Genomic DNA, 20,645 nt, shown 5'->3' with positions numbered 1-20,645 from the left:
CCCCCTTTCACCCTCAAAACTATCCCAGTTTGGATAATAAATATGATAACCCTACCCCCTACCTAAATACCCCCTCACCCTGGGCCATGGCTAGGCTGCCTAGGATGGCGCCATTACATCAGGCCCAGGCTTTCTCCCTTCCTAGGAAACCATCTTGCTCTCTAACCATCCTTAACTCTTCAACTCTATAACTAGGGATTCTTTTTAGTGTTCCAACCTTGCAAATAAGCAAAACAATTTACCCACATACCAGTGATTGAGGGGAGGCTGGGGCAGTCTGCCATTTGGTTTGAGAAGTTATCCAGCCATCGAAATTCTAGTTGGCTTCGGAGTGTGCATTAACCCTCCTCCTTTTGGTTTCACCCCATTTAATTCCCCAGCTATGCTCCTCCTGCTTAGAATCCTCAATACCCTCACTTTTCTCTTCCTCTCTCCCTCCCAAAACAATAGTCTCTGATGACCCTGGCTCTCTCTGAAGCAAACACACTCCATGGTACCACCATCCACCCCAACCTAGGCTCAGATCCTTGTAATAAAAGAGAGTGGCAAAGAGAGAGAGGATTCAACTTCAACTGGGGGGCAGAGATTCAACTTCATTTAGGCTCTGTAACTAATTTTCATTAGGCCTGTTGCCTAATTTCATTTAGCTTCAGGGCATGTGGGCCAGTGACTATTTTTGTGACTGGATTAACTATGTTTTGAAAAAAATCTGAAAATGCTGTCAGCTCTTTGCAAACGTGGCTATAAATAATATTGTGCAGGACAGAGTCGTAGTGCTATTCACAGAGCAACTGGACAAGGATCTTTGTTTTCCAGACATGTGGCTAACACACACTGCAGCTTGAATTTTGGCAGCAGCTGTGCTAACCTGCAAACAAGATGTAGGCAGGGAAGAAGCCCCAGCCAGGGCAAAAGGGACATTATCAGTATGAAGTAGGGGACTTTGCAAACAGGACCTCTTCTCATACCCCTTAGAAAACTGGATAGTCTGGAGAGAAAATGAAAGGTATAGAATGCTCATTTGTGCAGCTATTAAGCTGTACATATATACACATATGCATGTACATATACACATAGATACATATACATGTGTCTGTGTGGGGGTGTGTGTATAGGAGAAAAAGAAATGTGTATGGGTGTGCACTTTTAATTGTCTATGTCATGAATTCAGGCTTAAGGACAAATGTATGTGTAGGATTTTGTACATTTCAAGTGGTTGTTTATACATGTGTGCATCATGGGTGACGTCTCAATCCAGCTATACCCAGGCATGAGCACATGTGCAGTCTTCTGTTAACAGAGAAAAAGGACCAAACTCTGTAAAATAATTTTTAAGAGATTTACTCTGAGCCAAATTTGGGGACCATGACCCAGAGCCACGCTCAAGAAGCCTTGAGCACGTGGACTGGCTGTGGCTGGGTCACCGCTTGGTTTTGTACATTTCAGGGAGACAGGGGTTACAGGTAAAGTCATCAATCAATACGTGGGAGGCATACATTGGTTTGGCCTGATTAGGTGGGCCATCTCGAAGGGGGGGGGGTGGCTTATAGGTTATATAGGTGGGTTTAAATATTCTTTGACTTGTAATTGGTTAAAAACATGAAGCTTTGTCTAGAGGCTTGGAATGTTTTAACATAAGGAGCTGTTAATCAGAGACAAGCCACCAGACATATTTGTTGTGTAAATTGAGGGCCTGCAGGTTTGTCTTGCATAGCCTTAGGCCTGTTAATGGGTTACAAAGGATGTCCCCAAGAAGGGAGGGGGGCATGATGAGGTATGTCTGACCTCCCTCCTCCTGGCAGGCAATTTAGTTTTAGGGTATCTCCTTGGCCAAGAGGGGGTCCATTCAGTCAGTAGGTGGGAGGTGAGCCTTAAGGTTTTATTTTAGTTCACACTTCACATAAACATAAGTACGTGGCAACCATGATGATAATCCATATGGAAGGCTCAAAGCTGTTTTCAAAGGACTGTCACAACCTTCTTCTCATCACAAGACTGTGAGGTAGGGTTTATGACCTTCCCGCTGCCACTTTTTTGCAGATAGGAAAAGTGAGCTCCGACTTGGCCAAGATTGCAGAGAAGGTAAATGGCAAAGCTGGGGCTCTAACACTGGTCTATCTGATGTGAGACCCTGTGCCTTACCCTGTACCACACAATGCATGGAGAAGTGAGGCAAAGAAGAGCTGAATTTGGGGGTCTTCTTTATGACCTCCCATTCCAAGGCCATCTTTTCCGTTAGTGCTAAAACAAATTCCATAAAAAGGAAGAAGGCTTCAAGGCCACCGCTAGTCTCTGTTGAGCCATGATCTAGAAAGTAGCTGTCAGGTTTCAGGTCCTGCCTGGAGATAATAGCCAGGTCCACTTATGGGACACAGATAAGCCACTGCTTCCTTGAGCAGGTGATATTCTGGAATCCTTGGGGGTGTTTCCTGGGGTTAGGAGCTGGAACAATAAGTTTGTTTCCTCCCTATTCTCTCCTCTGGCTGTCTGTTGATCTATCTTTCACTTCCTAAAAGCCACGGGCTCCCAACATCTGGTCTGACCGGTTCCCCCTGAGCCTTCCATGTTTGAGATATTTGGTGAGGACAGGTAGCACAGGCATGGCCGGGCCTGAATGTGAGTGGTGTTAACCCTGGACAAGGCAGCGAAGAAACTTGTCTGGGGTCCTGCTGACCTCCCATACACAGGTCACCAGGTCCCTTCAGCTGTTTGGCCAGTGGATCTAAGGAAAACTTGGTTTTGAGTAGTCTTTCCACAGGCAAAATCTTGGTTAAGGCCAAAAACACTTTGGCTCTTGGAACATACAATTATCCTGTTGTTTGTTCACCATTTAGATGGTTAGAACCTGGTCAAGCTGCAAAGATCAGTAGATATTGATAGTCACTCCAGGTTTCCCAGAATCACTGATTTGAATTCCTCGGGGGAGTCAGGGCTTGGTCTCCTGGAGGAGTCATCTGGAGGTGGAAGATCCTCACCATTCCCCTTCTCTATCATGACAATGTTCAGTCATCTCAACTTGTCACCAGAACTTTAACTTGCTAATGTTTACAGCTTCCTTCAGGGGGCTTTATTGGGACTTCCAGGCATTTGTCCTCTCCTTCCCCTGGCCCCACAAGATAAACCATCCTTCCAAGTAACAGGATGGGAGGTCCCAACTGGCAAGGAGGTCATGGGGCTTGGCAGGGAAAGTTCTCAGGAGCTAGGACACAGAGTACCCTGCTGTGGATAGAGCCGCTTGGGTTCAAAACCATTCTTTGTGGATCTATAGACCACACGCAGTCATTGGTTCCCTCCAGAACTTAGAGAGGAGCTTACAGGCTGGTGTGGTCATTGCAGAATTACCCAACAGCTGGACTAAGCATGAGCTTGGGTCACCAATGAAGCAAGGCCACCCCAAAATGAGAAAAATATAGATTTAATTGTTTTAGAAGTTGGCAGTCAGAGAAACAGTGCTTAGAACCTCTAAAGTTCTCAATCTGGTCCTGGGCATGGCCAACATCAGAAAAGCACAAATGGTACCTTGATAAAAGCACCTCTACTCCTCTGAATGGTTGATTGAGTAATGCTGAACTCCCCAGGGCTCACTTGGGGTTACACTTGCTCTCTGAAGCCCAGCTACATAGACTTATGAGCTATGGTCTATTAAGTAGATAATAAGAACAGGAAACATTTACACAGTACTTACCATGTGCCAGACACTGTTCTAACCTACCTAGCTAGCTAGAGATATTAATAGAAATACAGATATAGATATCTACCCACTTAACAACTTTATGTGGTAAGTACTCTTGATAGCCCCCTTTTACAAATGAGGAAATACAGGCACAGAGAGGTTAAGTGCCTTGCCCAAGGACACACAGATAGGGAACGATGGAGCCAGGATTTATCCGGTGAGTTTGACTCCAGGGTCAGTGCTCACTCAAGTGGGCTCCATGAGAGGAGGATTCTCAATAGTGTCCAAACCATAAGACACAAACCGCTTTTTAAAATTAAACCAAGGTCTTAGAAAGGTGATATTAAGGTGGAGATTACTCAGGCTGAGCGCGGTGGCTCATGCCTGTAATCCTAACACTCTAGGAGGTCGAGGCTGGCAGATCCTTTCAGCTCAGGAGTTCGAGACCAGCCTGAGCAAGAGTGAGACGCCATCTCTACTATAAATACAAAGAAATTAATTGGCCAACTAAAAATATATAGAAAAAATTAGCCGGGCATGGTGGCACATGCCTGTAGTCCCAGCTACTTGGGAGGCTGAGGCAGGAGGATCGCTTGAGCCCAGGAGATTGAGGTTGCTGTGAGCTAGGCTGATGCCATGGCACACTAGCCCGGGCAACAGAGTGAGACTCTGTCTCAAAACAACAACAAAAAAAGGCGAAGATTATTCAAGAGAGACTTCCAGGGATGTTGACTCAGCATAGCACAATCTGTCCCACCAAATCTTAGCTTTGCATTGAAGTGCTTGCTCACTTGCATACACATACTTTCTTTTTGCCTCTCTCACATGGAATTCTCCAAAGAGATAGCATAGAAACTATAGGATAATTATCCTTTCCAAAATTCATGTCTGCTCAAATTTCAGAGGATCCATTTTCCATTTTCACGACCTCCTTGGTTTACACAAACCATTGGTTCTAAGCACTACTAAGTCCTTGGGAGGTTCAACTTTTTCATTGCATAAGTGGAGAAATTTGAGGTCCAGAAAGGGGAAGGGACTTGGCAGGGTTACAAAGATAGCTAGTAACAGAGCCAGAACCAGAGCACAGGCCTCCTGACTCCCAGTCCAGTGCTCTTTCTTGATCCCAGCCAGCAGGCCTAAGCTATGCCCAGATACTTCTTTCTATCACCCCCGTTTCCATGCCCCTGTACTTTTTGACTCCCACTTCTTTGTTTGTTTCATTATACTATACTGATTCTTACTCACACATTTAAGCTTCAGGCTGCAACTAAGTTTGGGAAAAATTCTATTCCAGCTTTCAGGGAGCTCTGACATTTCTTTCACCATGGAATGTGGCCCTGGGAGGCCTGTGTTCCAGTCCCAGCTCTGCTAAATATTAATGTGTGACCTCAGGCCACTCGCTTGCCCTCAATCTGCTGTTCATTTTCTGCAATTGTAAAATAGGAATATGCATCTCTGTGTAGCCCTTCTCTGCAGTGAACTTTTCCCTAATACAAACCATGTTGGCTTTTCATTTTTCAGACCCCCCCCAACATAGCACTTAATGTGACCAAAGATGTTGGCGCACGTTGAGATTCAACTGGGTATTTTATTTCACAATTACCTCTGTTGCAAGGATCAACATAAACTAAGATGTAAACTACAGTGCGCCACACACAGAAGGGATTATTATCACTTAATAGCCTTCCCTCTCCTGGGGCTCACAGGATCTGGAGGCCTGGTTAGGACCCAGGGTGAGGGGCTGAGAGCTGCTGCTACTAATGCTCTTTTTCCCCTCGGATCTCTTAGAAAAAGTGCCTGAGCAGCTGATACAGAAGAGCAGGTGGTGTGGGCTGGGCGGGCTGGGCCACAGCCATTTGTAGGCACCTCATTCTTTGGCCTGATACCCAGACATGCCCCCTCCCCGTGCCCTTCTCTCCAAATGTTCCAAGTATTTTCCTCTCCTTACCCAACCCCACCTGCTGGGTAAGGCCTAATGGGGAACAGTGACTCACTGGGCTCCCAGAGGGCAAAGACCCAGAATCTGAGCAACAACTGAACTGTCCAATTCTCAACCCCCACCCGACCACTGCCCAATTCTCTACTTAGCTCAACCCCATTTCAAGTTCCAGTAAACCTTCCTTGATTCCTCTGGCCTTCACACTCATGTCCTCCTTTCCACATCACTGCACAAAAACTGCCTTCCTTTATTTTTTTATTTTTATTTTTATTTTGAGACAGAGTCTCACTTTGTTGCCCAGGCTAGAGTGAGTGCCGTGGCGTCAGCCTAGCTCACAGCAACCTCAAACTCCTGGGCTCAAGCAATCCTGCTGCCTCAGCCTCCCGAGTAGCTGGGACTACAGGCATGTGCCCACCTCGGCCTCCCAGAGTCACCTTACCTTTTATACTTCAAAATATATCTTGGCTATTGTTAACTATTAAGTCCTTAAAGTCCTCATTCTTTTTTATAACTGTACCATATTCTGTTATATGGGCATATCATAATTTATTTGATCAACACCTTACTGATGGACATTAAGGCTGTTACCCATCTTTGACTATGGGCTTTAGAGTCCAACAGTGCTAGATTCAGATTACTTACCATATGGCTACCCTTGACAAGATTTTTAAACTTCTTAGAGTCTGAATTTTCTCATAGGTAAAATAGGGATAATAATAGCAACTATTATTACTGGTGTGGAGATTAAATGAGATAAGGCATGCAAAACATCTAGCATGCAACCTGGCACACACTAAGTGTTCACTAAGTGTTACTTCTCTCCCTGCTCACAAGCCCTCCTCACACGGTCCACCTCCAATTCAATTAACCTTGGTTCAATTCAAGTCAATAGGTCTTTGTTATGTGCTAGTCTGGACCTTGGATGAGCCAGAGAAGGAAAAGGGTCCCTCAAGAAGTTTATAATTTCTTTGAGAAGATGTAAGATACAGATCACTGCTAAGTAGTAAAACATGTGTGTATATTAAAGGAAGGCAGGCTGGGTGTGGTGGCTCACGCCTGTAATCCTAGCACTCTGGGAGGCCGAGGTGGGCGGATTGCTCGAGGTCAGGAGTTCAAAACCAGCCTGAGCAAGAGTGAGACCCCGTCTCTACTATAAATAGAAAGAAATTAATTGCCCAACTAAAAATATATAGAAAAAATTAGCCGGGCATGGTGGCACATGCCTGTAGTCCCAGCTACTAGGGAGGCTGAGGCAGAAGGATCGCTTGAGCCCAGGAGTTTGAGGTTGCTGTGAGCTAGGCTGACACCACGGCACTCACTCTAGCCTGGGCAACAAAGCGAGACTCCGTCTCAAAAGAAAAAAAAAAGGTAACGTGAAAGATACTGTGGATGATAGGCTACCACTTGTACTTTAAAAGTAGGATACACAACACACACACACATACATACATACACACACACATAAATTGTTTATGCATATACAGAATATCTCTGGAAGGATGCACCAGATAACACTGTTGGCCTCTAAGGAGGAAAACAGGGTGGCTGGGAGACAGGAGCAGGAGAGAGGTTTTTCCCCATCATGCCTTTTAAATTTCCATCTCTTTTTATAAAGTAGGGCTTAGGAACTAACTTTGGAAAAGTTCAAGGAGAGAGGAAGAGGGCAGTATGCCAGTGATTGAGCTGGGGAATACCTGGCATGCCATCAGCCCACCTCTGTACCCAATACCCAACCCTCTTACAAACCCACCTTCACTATAAGCATCTACTGGCAATGCTGATTAGGGTCACATCTTTTCGGATGCCAGTTCTCTACCAGTAAGATGAGAACCAGAGGGAGTAAGGTTAGGCAATCTCTAAAATGCCTTCCAGTTCATTTAACTGAAAACCAAGATGGTGAGTCCTAGTATGTTTTGAAATCTTGGTCTCAAAGAAGGGCTTGGGGATTTTGTTTTGTTTTTGCAACAACAACATAAAAGAAATATTTCCATTCTTATTTGCCTGCTAGCTGGTATTAATGAAGACTCCCTAAGAGGCCATTGAAATGCTTGCTCAAAACTGCTATTGCAATCCTCCTTTGTGAAGGCCACAATCCTTCTGTGGCCTCTGTTCTCTGGGGCTATCCTGTTTAGAACACAAGGAAACCGACCCACTCCAAAGCTGAGTACAAAGGAGCAAGTCTCCTTCTATGCTTAATGTCCCCTGGCCCAGACCTTCTGACCCTAAATATCCCTTTCCTTCTTCCTCACTACCTGCAGGAGAACAGAGGCTCCGTGAGAGACCCTCGGGAGGAAGTGACACCCTAACTCCACCCCACCATCCGCCCCCCACCCCTAGCAACTTTTACTAAAAAAACTCAGACCTTGACTCGTAGGGAGGTTTGTGAGCTCTTGCCAAGGCTGTAAATATTTCAACTTGCCTTGTTTCCTTGAATGTATATGACCTGGAATCTGGCCCCTCCTCTCTCTCTGGGCTCTCAGAGAACTGAGGAACAAAGAAAATACAGCCAGTCCTTAGCTACAGGACACCCAGGTCAAATTGCAGAAGAACACAGAGGGGAGATGGGGAAGAGATGGAGTGGGGAGGTGGGGAGGAAACATTTAAAGAAACATTTAGAGAAAGGCATAGTGACTCCATTTCTAGGGGCTGGAAAAGGATAATAGTAATAATAGTAATAACAACAACCATTTCACAAGTTACAAAGATCTTTCACATACACACAATCTAATTTGATCCTGCATAGTCTTATCAAAGTCGATACTGTTTGTCTCATTTTGTAGATGAGAATACTAAAGCCCAGAAAGGTTAGCTAAACAACTAAGGAAGAGACAGTTTCTATGGCCCTTTTTGGACTCAAAGGATTATGACCCTTTGCGTACAGACTCTGGATAGACTGAGATAGGTAGTCAGAGGAATATCACAAGACTGTTGATCTTTTGTTTACTAAACCCCTTCTCGGTCATCTCTTTTTATCCCTTAGTCATAAGGATGCCCAAAGGCTACAGAAATGAAAAACCTCAGCAGTCTGCCTTGTTAGCTGCCCCCACATCTGTACTATGTATTAGGTGATGTCTAAAAGCAGGAGTTCTAGACTCAGACTGTCTTGGTCCAAATCCTGGCTCAGTTATTATTTGCTATGTGAGCTTGAGTAAGTTACTTAACTTCTGTGGCTCTCTTTATTACAAAATGGAGAAAATAATGGCACCTACCACATAAAGTGCTTAGTATAGTGCCTTGCATAGAGTTCATTACTAAATATAAAATGAATGTTGGCAATTACTACTACTATGATTATTGGGGTGCTTGGCAAAAGTAAGGAGCTAAATGTCAAAGGAACCCCACTGTGGAATGCAGCTGGAGCAGCCATCACTAGTGTGCACTTGGCATTTTTTCCCCAGTAGCAGGGAGGTCTTACAAGGAGTCATCTCCATTTTTCTACCCAGTCGCACTTGGGATCAGTGACAACCCCACATGAGGGGCAAGGGCCATGAACAGAGGGAGAGTTCTTTTCTTTGTGAGCAGCTCAGTGACCTGAACAAGTGACTGAACCTGTGACCTCAGTCTCATGGGCACCATGTTCTAGGCAACTGTGCTAATTGGCTTGGACAGACATGACACACGCAGCTACACACACGTACACACAAGTCTGGACACATGGGTACATGTGCATACCCTTCCAGCCTGGGTAAGAGGGTGTGGGGGGTGGGTGCAAATCCACAGGATTTGGCAAGAAGAAATATGCTGGGGGCCTCAAAATAGAACGAAACAGAATCCCTGAAGCTACCAAAAACCAATCAGAAATCTCTGGAGGTTCAGCTAGCCCAGGAGATGGGGAACAATGATGGTGAGGATTTGAAGAGAAAGGGGTGCAAGTGACCAGGATATTTGTTGAACACTATTAAGACCTTGTTACAGGCCGGGCGCTGTGGCTCACGCCTGTAATCCTAGCTCTTGGGAGGCCGAGGCGGGCGGATTGCTCAAGGTCAGGAGTTCAAAACCAACCTGAGCAAGAGCGAGACCCCGTCTCTACTATAAATAGAAAGAAATTAATTGGCCAACTGATATATATATAAAAAATTAGCCGGGCATGGTGGCGCATGCCTGTAGTCCCAGCTACTCGGGAGGCTGAGGCAGAAGGATCGCTCGAGCCCAGGAGTTTGAGGTTGCTGTGAGCTAGGCTGACGCCACGGCACTCACTCTAGCCTGGGCAACAAAGCGAGACTCTGTCTCAAAAAAAAAAAAAAAAGAAAAAAAAAAAAAAAAAAAAAAAAAAAAAAAAAAGACCTTGTTACAATATTATCTTCTGGGCTAGTGTCCTAGGGCTGTGAAAAGTGGAGGTGTGGAAATGACAAAAAAGGGGTTTCATAGCAGCTATCTTATTGCAAAAAATCCAGAGAGGATGGCTTCCACACTCCTGAGTGCTCCATGGAAAGTCTCCCCTTCACCCAGAAAGGGGAGAACAAGAGAGGAGAGAAAGGTAAAGGGGGAAGGCAGGCCTCTGTGGCATGCGTAGGGAGTGGGCCTGAGACCCTGGCTGGAGTTGGGCCTATACAACATCCTAAGTCCCATTTTCTCCTGTAACTGAGCAACAAAGAGAAAGAGAAGAGGCCGGGCGCAGTGGCTCACACCTGTAATCCTAGCACTCTGGGAGGCTGATGTGGGCGGATTGCTCGAGGTCAGGAGTTCGAGACCAGCCTGACCAAGAGCGAGACCCCGTCTCTACCAAAAATAGAAACAATTAGCTGGGCATGGTGACACATGCCTGTAGTCCCAGCTACTCAGGAGGCTGAGGCAGGAGGATCGCTTGAGCCCAGGAGTTTGAGGTTGCTGTGAGCTAGGCTGACGCCACAGCACTCTAGCCCAGGCAACAGAGCGAGACTCTGACTCAAAAAAAAAGAAAAGAAAAGAAAAGAAAAGAAAAGAAAAGAAAAGAAAAGAAAAGAAAAGAAAAGAAAAGAAAAGAAAAGAAAAGAAAAGAAAAGAGAAAGAACAATAGTGGGAGGAAAAGGGGTGGTACAACTAGCAAACGTGATAATAATGCACCATGAAAATAGAAGGAACTGAGAAAATATGTGGTTGAGACAGCCAATTTCATCCCATCCTCTTCTAACAACCCAGGGAAGTGGAGCAAAGTAGAGGATAGAAGAGGGAAAGATTGCCAGGGTGAAGAGGCTGCGCTTCCTCAAGCCACCCAAACAGGCCACATTCCCCACCCACAAGGAGGTACCAAGCGATATTACTTTAGCAACCATAGCGCCTGCCCATAGCAGGTGATTACATGTCCCGAGGCTTAGTCCTCTGCTCATCCCTGAAGCCAGAGAGGGCTGAGGTGGTCTAAACTTTCTTTCCAGTAACCTTTGAATACTGGGAGGGATGCAGGAGGATGAAGGCAGAAAACAATTTGTGATAATGTTTCCCAGTCCCACCACTGAGGAATTGCAATTGTATCCGGGTCAAGAGGTACAACCCAGGCTGGCCATGTTCTATCATCCTCACGTAGCAAGTTTTCCAGTCTGGGTTCTTTGTACTAGTCCCCGATAACCCCCACAGAAGCCTCTGGTACATTCAACCTGATTCCACAGACAGCCGGGAAAAGACTTCTTTCAGATGGAATATTCATAATCTGTGATTTGGTTTGCAGAGGGTGTGTGTGTGTGTGTGTGTGTGTGTTTATTATTTTTTTTTTCTGTGACAGTCTCTGCTGGATGTGTGTGTGTTTTTAAGAACGAAGCGTTTTCTTGAGAGTTTATTCATTCAATCGCAGGTGAAACAGTTCCTTTCAAGAAAGAAAATCTCACTCCATCGTTCACACAATCTGAAAGGAGTAAATGATTTTTTTTTTTCCATTTCAAAATGTAACAAAACAGGCCGGGCGCGGTGGCTCACGCCTGTAATCCTAGCACTCTGGGAGGCCAAGGTGGGAGGATTGCTCAAGGTCAGGAGTTCAAGACAAGCCTGAGCAAGAGAGAGAGACCCCATCTCTACTATAAATAGAAAGAAATTAACTGGCCAACTAATATATATATAGAGAGAGAAAAAAAATTAGCCGGGCATGGTGGCGCATGCCTGTAGTCCCAGCTACTTGGGAGGCTGAGGCAGGAGGATTGCTTGAGCCCAGGAGTTTGAGGTTGCCATGAGCGAGGCTGATGCCATGGCACTCGCTCTAGCGTGGGCAACAAGCAAGAGAAAGAAAAGAAAGAAAAGAAAGAAAGAAAGAAAGAAAGAAAGAAAGAAAGAAGAAAGAAAGAAAGAAAGAAAGAAAGAAAGAAAGAAAGAAAGAAAGAAAGAAAGAAAGAAAGAAAGAAAGAAAGAAAGAAAGATCTCACTCCATTGTTCACACAATCTGAAAGGAGTAAATGATTTTTTTTCCATTTCAAAATGTAACAAAACAAAAAACAACAACAACAACGATGCTGGCAGGAAAAGCAGTGCATCCTCCTGGGAAACCGGCCTGCTCAAAAGGTTGAGATGGCATCCTTTCCATATTTCTACAAATGTTGACAGTCTAGTGGCTTAGTCTATTCTTCATGGGACTGGAGGAAATGCTGCCCAAAACAAGAAAGTATAAACCAGTGGGCACACTCTCAGCTAAGCCCTGAGTGAAGCTGAAGTTGGCCAGGGATTGTGGACACCCGGCGGGGCCCTCCCCAGCGTCACAATCAGCAGCCCTCCCCCTAGCACAGTGACAACTGGGCAGCAGCCCTGAGCCAGCTATAAAGATGTCCTGTCGGAAACCCCCTGAAGGGAACCTCTGTATCGCATTTAGGAATTGCTTTCCTCTTCTAGCCTAAAGTAACAACAAACCAAGGTCACACTGACCACGCATTTCTGAGAAATGAGAGTGAGCTATGGGAAATGAAATTTCAGGAGAGGGGTCCAAACTGAGCCTTAAGGAAATACTTATAGTTTAATGCTTCTGAGGAACAGGCTCAAATGCTGGGAAACAGCAGCATATAGATTTTTTTACAGCAGGCCAAGTCCAGGGAGGTCTCGTGGAGGCCCAGTTTTATGCCAGGCAGGACATTCACAGGGTACAGCTGTACATCCGGAGTTGTCCTTATATACTAGGTCAAAAGGAATGGGTCCTTTTTACCACATCTGTACCCATGGGCAGCTCCATAGTCTTTTTTTTTTTTTTTCTGCTTTTCTTTTTCTTTTCTTTTCTTTTCTTTTTTTTTTTTTTTTTTTTTTTTTTTTGAGACAGAGTCTCACTTTGTTGCCCAGGCTAGAGTGAGTGCCGTGGCATCAGCCTAGCTCACAGCAACCTCAAACTCCTGGGCTCAAGCAATCCTCCTGCCTCAGCCTTCCGAGTAGCTGGGACTACAGGCATGTGCCAACATGCCCGGCTAATTTTATATATATATATATATATATATATTAGTTGGCCAATTAATTTCTTTCTATTTATATTAGAGAACGGGGTCTTGCTCAGGCTGGTTTCAAACTCCTGACCTCGAGCAATCTGCCCGCCTCGGCCTCCCAGAGTGTTAGGATTACAGGCATGAGCCACCGCGCCCAGCCTGCATAGTCTTTAAATATAAATGACTTAGGAAAATGATGTCTACATGGCTTTTCTTTGTTTTCTCAATCTCTTCCCAATCTGTCCTCACCGTATGATTTATGCAGCTTAATAAATTTTTATTTGCCTGGATGAGTTAAAAAGTATACCAAGTGAAAAGTAAAGAATAAGATAGCACATAATTCTAGAAGGATAGAATGGCAGAGCTGGAAAGTTCATGTAGTCAAACCATATCATTTTACAGGTAGATAAACTGAGGTATAGAGAGGTGAAGTGCCTACTCAAAGTCACAGAGCAAGTTAGGGGCACACGTTGTCAAACTCATAGTTATTACCTACCTGGTAGCACTGACATCACCAGTTTTTGGGAGCCTAGATGTGGCCTGGGGTCTTGCTTTTTTAGACTTAGAATGGGGACATGAAGTCAATGAATAGTGAACCAGGAATCCAGCCTCAACCAGCTACCCCAGCTCAAACAAGCACCCCCCTGGGTGGCCTCCAATTACCCCAACCTCTCATTCTCATCCCTTTCAGTATGAGTCACCATCACAGTTTGGGATCCAGTTGGGTTGGAGAGGAGGCAGGGAATGACTTGAAAGGTGCCTGGCCAATGGCTCTATGGCCTGAAGCTCCACACCAGGTACTGAGCCAACCTGATCGAGCTCTGCTGGACAGTAGGCAAAAGCCTTCAGCCAAAGTCAAGAGATTGGCAGATTTGCTCAAAAGATACTTTGCTCCCCAAATCAGCAATTTAGTGTTCTAGTCCAGTGAGACATTGAACCAAGCCATGAAAGCCCATAAAATGGGGAGGACAAAGACAGCCCACTCTGCCCTGACCCCACTCATCCTTGGGACTCTTGTTTCACTCAAAGGCAAAATGTACCATTCTTCCCCATGCCTAGAAAATTCTGTCTCCATCAGAGTGGCCCATCAGCCTGAACCATCTCAAACACAGTAGTGAAACTTCCTGCCTATTGTCCCTTTCCCTGATCATGAGAGCTACAGTCGCCACCAGTCACCACCCCCTCAGGAGCTCACAAGGGCTACGCTTCCAAAAACAACAGATGCTGGCATGGATGCAGAGAGAAAGGAATGCTTACCACTGTTGCTGGGACTGCAAAGTACTACAACCTCTATGGAAAACTGCACGGAGATTCAAAGAACTAAAAGTCAACCTACTATTTGATCCAGCAATCCCACTACCGGGTATTTATCCAAAGGAAAAGAAGTCATTTTATCAAAAAGACACTTGCACTTGGATGTTTACTGCAGCACAATTCACAATTGCAAAGATGCAGAATCAACCCAAATGCCCATTAATTCATGAGTGGATTAACAAAATGTGGTATATGTATACCATGGCATACTACCCGGCCACAAAGAAGGATGACTTAATGCCTTTTTGCAACAATTTGGATGGAACTGGAGACCATTAGCCTAAATGAAGTATGTAAAGAATGGAAAAATAAACACCATATGTACTCACTATTAAATTGGAACTAACCGATGAGCATACATGTGCACAGATGGAAGTAAAACTCAATGGAAATCAAGCAGAGGGGAGAGGGTGGAGGGGATGGGCAAAAACCTATCTAACAGGTACAATGAACACTATCTGAGCAATGAGCACACTTTAAACCCTGACTCAAGCATTACAAAACCAATACATGTATCCAGAAACATTTGTACCCCCCTGTAATACTTTGAAATTAAAAAAACAACAACACAGGCCATGCTTATAAACTGCCCAATAAAAATGCCTCTCATCATATTTTATGTCTCAGTGCTATACTGGCAGTGAAGGTGGAAAGTGCGGGGTGATCAGTTTACTTTGGAACACTTTGAAAAAGACTTGAGATTGGAGCCAATGTTAGCAACTCTGGTTTTTTTCTTTTTTTTTGGTTTTTTTTTTTGGTTTTTTTGCCTTGACCCCTGATTCCTCAACCCTAAGCCCACCCAAGGTTCAACTCACTTAGGGTTCCAATAGTGATCTGGAGCTGTAACCAATGCCACCTTGCTCCTTTTTTCCTTCTTTCTTCCAACAGGCTCCCCTCTCATCCCAGGAATCCATGCTAGGCCTATACTTTCCACAGAATTGTCTCATTGCCTCCTGTCTTGTCTGCTGCTTGGTCTGGGCTAGAAAACTCCCAAATTTCCCACAATGCCTGCAAAAAGTTTAGCTCATTTCTCTCCTGATCTCTTCCCTTTTTTCACTGAACCAGACCTTGGTCACTTGCTTCCCTATCAGAAACCTTTTGCCTGCCAGTTCCCCCAGGCCCAGGACCCAAGGAAAGTTGGCTTTCCTCCAAAACAGGTGAAGAGAAGGGACAAGATATACTGCCGGTGACATCGCAGAACGGTACATATCACAGACTCCATGAAGACTGTATATTTCATGCTCTAGTATGGCCTGAATTCCACTTCTCTTCTACCTCCTGTGGCTTTTCCCCATGCCCAGAGGCCCCCTGATGTGAAGCCACCCCTTAAACATCAAAACTACCTTTCTCTGGGGCTTCCTCACAGCAATCCAAATCATCTGAAGAACGTTTAACCCATTAAGCCAATCAGAACAGCTTTAGGGCTGAAGATATTAGGTCTAGCCATAGAGAATTTGGGTTGCAGGGTACTTCCAAATACTAAAATCAGGGCTCAGTATGGTGGCTCATGCCTGTAATCCTAGCACTCTGGGAGGCCAAGGAAGGAGGATTGCTCAAAGTCAGGAGTTCAAAACCAGCCTGAGCAAGAGTGAGACCCCCGTCTCTACTAAAAAATAGAAAGAAATTAATTGACCAACTAAAATATATAGAAAAAATTACCCAGGCATGGTGGCACATGCCTGTAGTCCCAACTACTCGGGAGGCTGAGGCAGGAGGATTGCTTGAGCCCAGGAGTTTGAGGTTGCTGTGAGCTAGGCTGATGCCATGGCACTCTAGCCCAGGCAACAGAGCAAGACTCTGTGTCAAAGGAAAAAAAATACTAAATTCATAGGCTTTTATTTATTTATTTTTAAATTCATAGGCTTTTAGAGATGCAAGTCATGTTAGATGTTAACAGAAACAGACAAATCACAATAATCGAAATGGATAATGTACCAACCTCCTTGAGTTAGGGGGTATATGTTTCCCATCTCCCAGAATGGCTATTGGGAAAATAATGGCTGATAAAGCTGAGAGTAAACCTTTACTAGCTTCTATCCCTTTGAGACACCAGAGCTGGGATACAGGTGGCCAGAAAATTTTGAGTAAACTGCAGAAAACATATGTAGGTACAGACACATTTGGAATCTCAGGATATGAATGGTTGCTTGGGAAAGCTGAGGGGCTCAGGAAAGGTAGTGCCGAGGCTGAGATTTTCTAGGCGCTCCAAAATGTGGTAGGGTGTTCTCGACTTTTCCAAAATAAAAACTGAGGTGTTCCTGAGAGCCTGCAGTCACAGACATTTTAGTGAGTTCAAGATATGCCACATCAAGAACCCAAGCCAAAGTCTTCTGAGACCCTGGGGACAGACCAAATTCCTTTCTGTCACTTTCTGACCTATACTTGTCATAATTTAAACCAGTAACCTCAGCCCCTCAGCAGACCTGGTCTATGTCAAGAATACACACCAGGCCACACCTTGGCACAGCCCACTGCAGCACCGCCCCCACCCCTCAGCTGCACTGTGAGGTCTTGACCGGAAAGTCCCAGCCAGCCCTCCCCCTGAGTCCCCTATGATCACCTACTTTGAAGTCTGTTCCTCAGCAGTGAGTCTCTTCCTGGTAAAATAGTGGTTTTTCCAAGTTTTATTACAGACTCCTAAGGCCCCAGCTCCAGGCCTGCTCATACCACATAAATGCCAGGGCCTAGCTTCAGCCTAGCTGCCACTGCTTTCCATTAACTTTCACCCAGACTTTGCCACTCGCTGATCCCAAAGGCCAACAGCCTGCCTTCAACCACAGGGCAACGCTCAGCAGGTGCTCTCTGAGGTAACCTAGGCAATAGCTTGAGGCCCTACCCTGGCTGCCTTCCCAGGAGCCCCTGAACTGCATCAAAGCAGGAAAAAGGGTGGCCCCAGAGTGAGTGTGGCAGCCACCTTCCCCCAGAAATTGTTCCACACAGTCCGGGGACCCCTCCACTCCAGCATCAGGTGGCCTGGGTAGTCGTGAGACTTCCCTTGACAACCAGTGAGGCACACTGGAGTTTTTTTTTCAAGCGGGGCTCGCACACAGCGACTGCACCAATGAGTCACAAGGTCTGAGGCACCAAGAGTCCCAAAGCCTCTTCTGCAGGGGCAGCCCAGCGAAGCTGCAAACTAAAACCCCGAATTCTTGGTTGAAAATGGATGGGAGAGGCTCTCCAAGGACCGAGAGAATCCACAGGTGGACACCCCAGAATTCAAGGTTTCTGTGTTCACTTAATAATCCCCACGTCCCCACAGATGGCAGCGTACGTGTTTGACGCTGGCCAGAGGAGGGAACCCCTCATTCCTAGGGCCACACTGTAAAAAGCCACATATTTATTCTGAGTTGCGAACTTGGGGCAGGTGACATGAGTGGAACTGTCCTGAGGAGCCACGAGAGGGAGCAAGCCTTGCGGGAGGGGGCATCTCAATCGCCTAGCTCCGTCGCGAGACCCCTCGCCAGGACTGCTGAGGGGGCTTCGCCGGCGGCTTTTCTGGAAAAGCGGGACGGCTCTTCTGCCTTCCCTGAGCTCACAGGCGGCCTCAACGCGAGGAGCGCGCACGCCTGGGGTCTTGCAGCCACCAGCCTGGAGAGCAGAGGCTGTGCCACCAACCCTGTTTGGCTTAGGGGAGGAGACCAAGTCAGCCTCAGGCGAGAGCGGGAGTGGCGGGGCCGGCATTCCGGCTTCAGGCCGGACTGGGCACCCCGCGGATAACGGAGAGGCGCGGGGTGCCGGGGAGGGCCGGGCCGAGGCTGGGGGCGGCGCAGACTTGGCTGCAGGGCCCTGCCTGCCTGTCGCCTCACGCCGCTCGCTCGGGCAGGACGCGGCGGAGACCGCCTCCTCGCCCGCTCTGGGGCTCGGCTCAGAGGGCGCCGAGATCCATTCGCTCCCCCAGGGCGACAGAGCGCGGCCCGGCCCGGCTGGGCCGTACCCACCGCGGGCGGAGACGCGCGCACACCCCCACACCACCTCCCTCCCTCCCTTTCTCTCCCGCAGACACACTCGCCCGCCATGTGTTCCACTATCCGCTCTGAGTCGCCAGGATTCCTAAAGTGTTTTTTGGCAGAAAACACCTCTGCTCCCCCGAAGGGACCGGGGCTGCCGCACAGATCGGCGGCACCGTGCTTCCCTCAGAGCCCGCCCCGCCTCCCAACTCTCTCCTCTCTTCGTGACTCTCCCCCCAGCGCCGCCAAAAAAACAATTCTGCAAATATTTTTCCCCGGCACACACGGGCAAAGTACTTGAAACAAATCCGAAAGGTGCGTCTGCATTTGTCCTGGGGCAAAAAAAAGTTCATTCCTCGCCAGAGATCAATGAATGTCCCAGTTCCCACCCCCGGGACGTCTTGCGCCCAGTCTCCGCAGCCGAGCCGGCTCAGAGCCCGGCAACCCGCACCCTGGCAGGGCCACGGGCTAGGGGACAGGGGAGGCGTCGGAGCAGCCGGGAGGTGTGGGGTCCGCGGCAGCGGGGAGCGTACACCCTTGCCCACAATGCCAGGTGGGGCGCGCGGGGCAACTCACCTGCTTGGAACTCCACTTGGCGATTTTTCTCTTTTTCCTCCTCTAGCATCATGGAGTAGAGGATCCCGACAGAGTTATGGATGCCGAAGATGGAGCCGTTGCACCAGGTGGCAGCGAACACCACCACCCAGCCGAAGCCACCTTCCGGAGGCTGGAAGCCGCGCGCGGTGCCGCGGGTCTCCACCTTGGGCGTGGGCTCGGGTTCGTGCACCGGCTCGGGCTCAAACTCCAGCTCCGGCAGGGGTGCGGGCTCCGCCAGGGGCTGGGGCTCCCCCTGGGGCTCGGGCGGGGGCACTGGCACAGGCTCCGGCTCCGGCTGTGGCTCTGGGCTACCCACTGGCTCCTGCTGTTCCTGGTCTGCCTCCTGACAGGGCCCCTTGGCTTCCTCGCTCGCCGGGCTTAGCAGCGCCATCGCGGCCGGGGGACTGTGGCTGCTCGGCCGGAGGAGCCGCGGTGTGGCTGGTACTTGTTTCTGCCGCTGCCGCCGCTCCAAGGGCTGCTGCTGCTGCTGCCTCCTCCTCCTCCAGGCTCCGCGCCCCAGCTGGCCAGCCCGTCCCGCAACAGACGGTCCCTCGAGCCCTCTCCTCCGCCTCCCTCGTCCAACCCCCCTCCTCCTCTCCCCATGTCATCTCTCTCTCCTCCCCCTCCTCCTCCCTCCCACCTCTTCCTCCCTCAACAGGCAGCCGCTACAGCCTCGCTTTTCTCCCCAGCCCTTCCTCCTCCTCTTATTCGCTTACCTAGCCTGGCCGCCGCTGCCTCCCCCAACTCCCTTTCCAAACTCCTGAATCCTGTCCTTGTCCAGATGTCCAGTACAGGGAGAGTTAAAATGGAAAAGAGAGAGAGAGACAGAGCACAAACTATCCTGCTCCCCTGCCCTGTCCTCCCGGCAGGCTCCAGAGCCGGCATTGATCAACCCCGAGTCTCCAGAGAAGCCCCCGCCTGTTCTTCTCTCCCATTCCCTTCTTCCTCACAAGCGGCTTGCTACTGGGGTGGCCCCGGGAACCCCAAGATGAGAGCTGACCCGTGAGGGACCCCACGCTCCCCTCGGGAGTCCCTATGTCCCCACCACCACCACCTTGCGCTTGAGGGGGGTGACCTGGAGGGCATAGCCTGGGCTTTGGACAGAGGGTGGGTGCAATCTTCTCGAGACCCGGGACTCGGGCCTCCACAATCCTGCGCACCCCCCCAGTCACCCCCTGCCCCCGCCCTTCCCGGCAAATCCCTGGCGGGCCCGAGAGGGGAGGAGGCGGCTCGGCTACGAGGCCCGCCTCTCCGGGCAGTCAATCAGGGCTTTGTTTGCGCCAACCTGGAGCCCAGACGAGCCGCAGAGGGCCGGGTCTGGGCCTGGCCTGGCCGAGTCTGGGCCGGGGGCCGGGCCAGGAAGGGAGGGAGGTGCAGTGGCACTAAAGGGGGCCGGGCCCAGGCCGGGGCGGGAGCCCGAGCTCAGTTCAAGCTCCTCCCGGCTCTCCGTCCCGGGTTGGGGAGCTAGGAGTCCGGGCGGGTCAAACCGGCAGTTTGGGCATGGGCTGCCCCGCCCCCGACATCCCGGCTGGGCTGGTCCCTTGGGCCTAGGCCACAGCTCTTTGCTTGCTCGGAACTCAGAAGAGCGGCAAGCGGAGGGATGTCTTCCCACCCCCCACCGCCCCCTCCCGCCCACCTCGGGCATGCAGCCGTGGGAGACCCACTGAATGCCCCAGACTCAGGCCCCCGCCCTGGCGAGGGTAAGAGAGAGTTTGCTCCCCACGGATCGCGCAGGTCCCGGGTGGGAGAAAGAGAGGACCTGCCCTGTGGGAGGCCGGGGGGCACGGCGGTGCCCAGCCTCCGTCCTCGGGGCG

General features: G+C 48.6%; 1 protein-coding gene across 1 annotated transcript in view; it reads right to left on the bottom strand.

The window, feature by feature from the left end:
• The window catches only part of SLC16A2 (solute carrier family 16 member 2), a 111,266-nt gene extending 91,874 nt beyond the window's left edge, over positions 1-19,392 (bottom strand). Inside the window, exon 1 of the mRNA XM_020284930.2 lies at positions 18,811-19,392. Coding sequence (XP_020140519.1) covers positions 18,811-19,222 — 412 coding nt within the window. The 5' untranslated portion in view covers positions 19,223-19,392. The remainder of the gene's footprint in view (positions 1-18,810) is intronic.
• Positions 19,393-20,645: the final 1,253 nt, after the last annotated feature.

The sequence above is a fragment of the Microcebus murinus genome, chromosome X (assembly GCF_040939455.1).
Source record: "Microcebus murinus isolate Inina chromosome X, M.murinus_Inina_mat1.0, whole genome shotgun sequence".
Taxonomy (NCBI): domain Eukaryota; kingdom Metazoa; phylum Chordata; class Mammalia; order Primates; family Cheirogaleidae; genus Microcebus; species Microcebus murinus.
The sequence above is the reverse complement of the archived record's forward strand: the minus strand, read 5'-3'. Positions and strand labels throughout refer to the sequence as shown.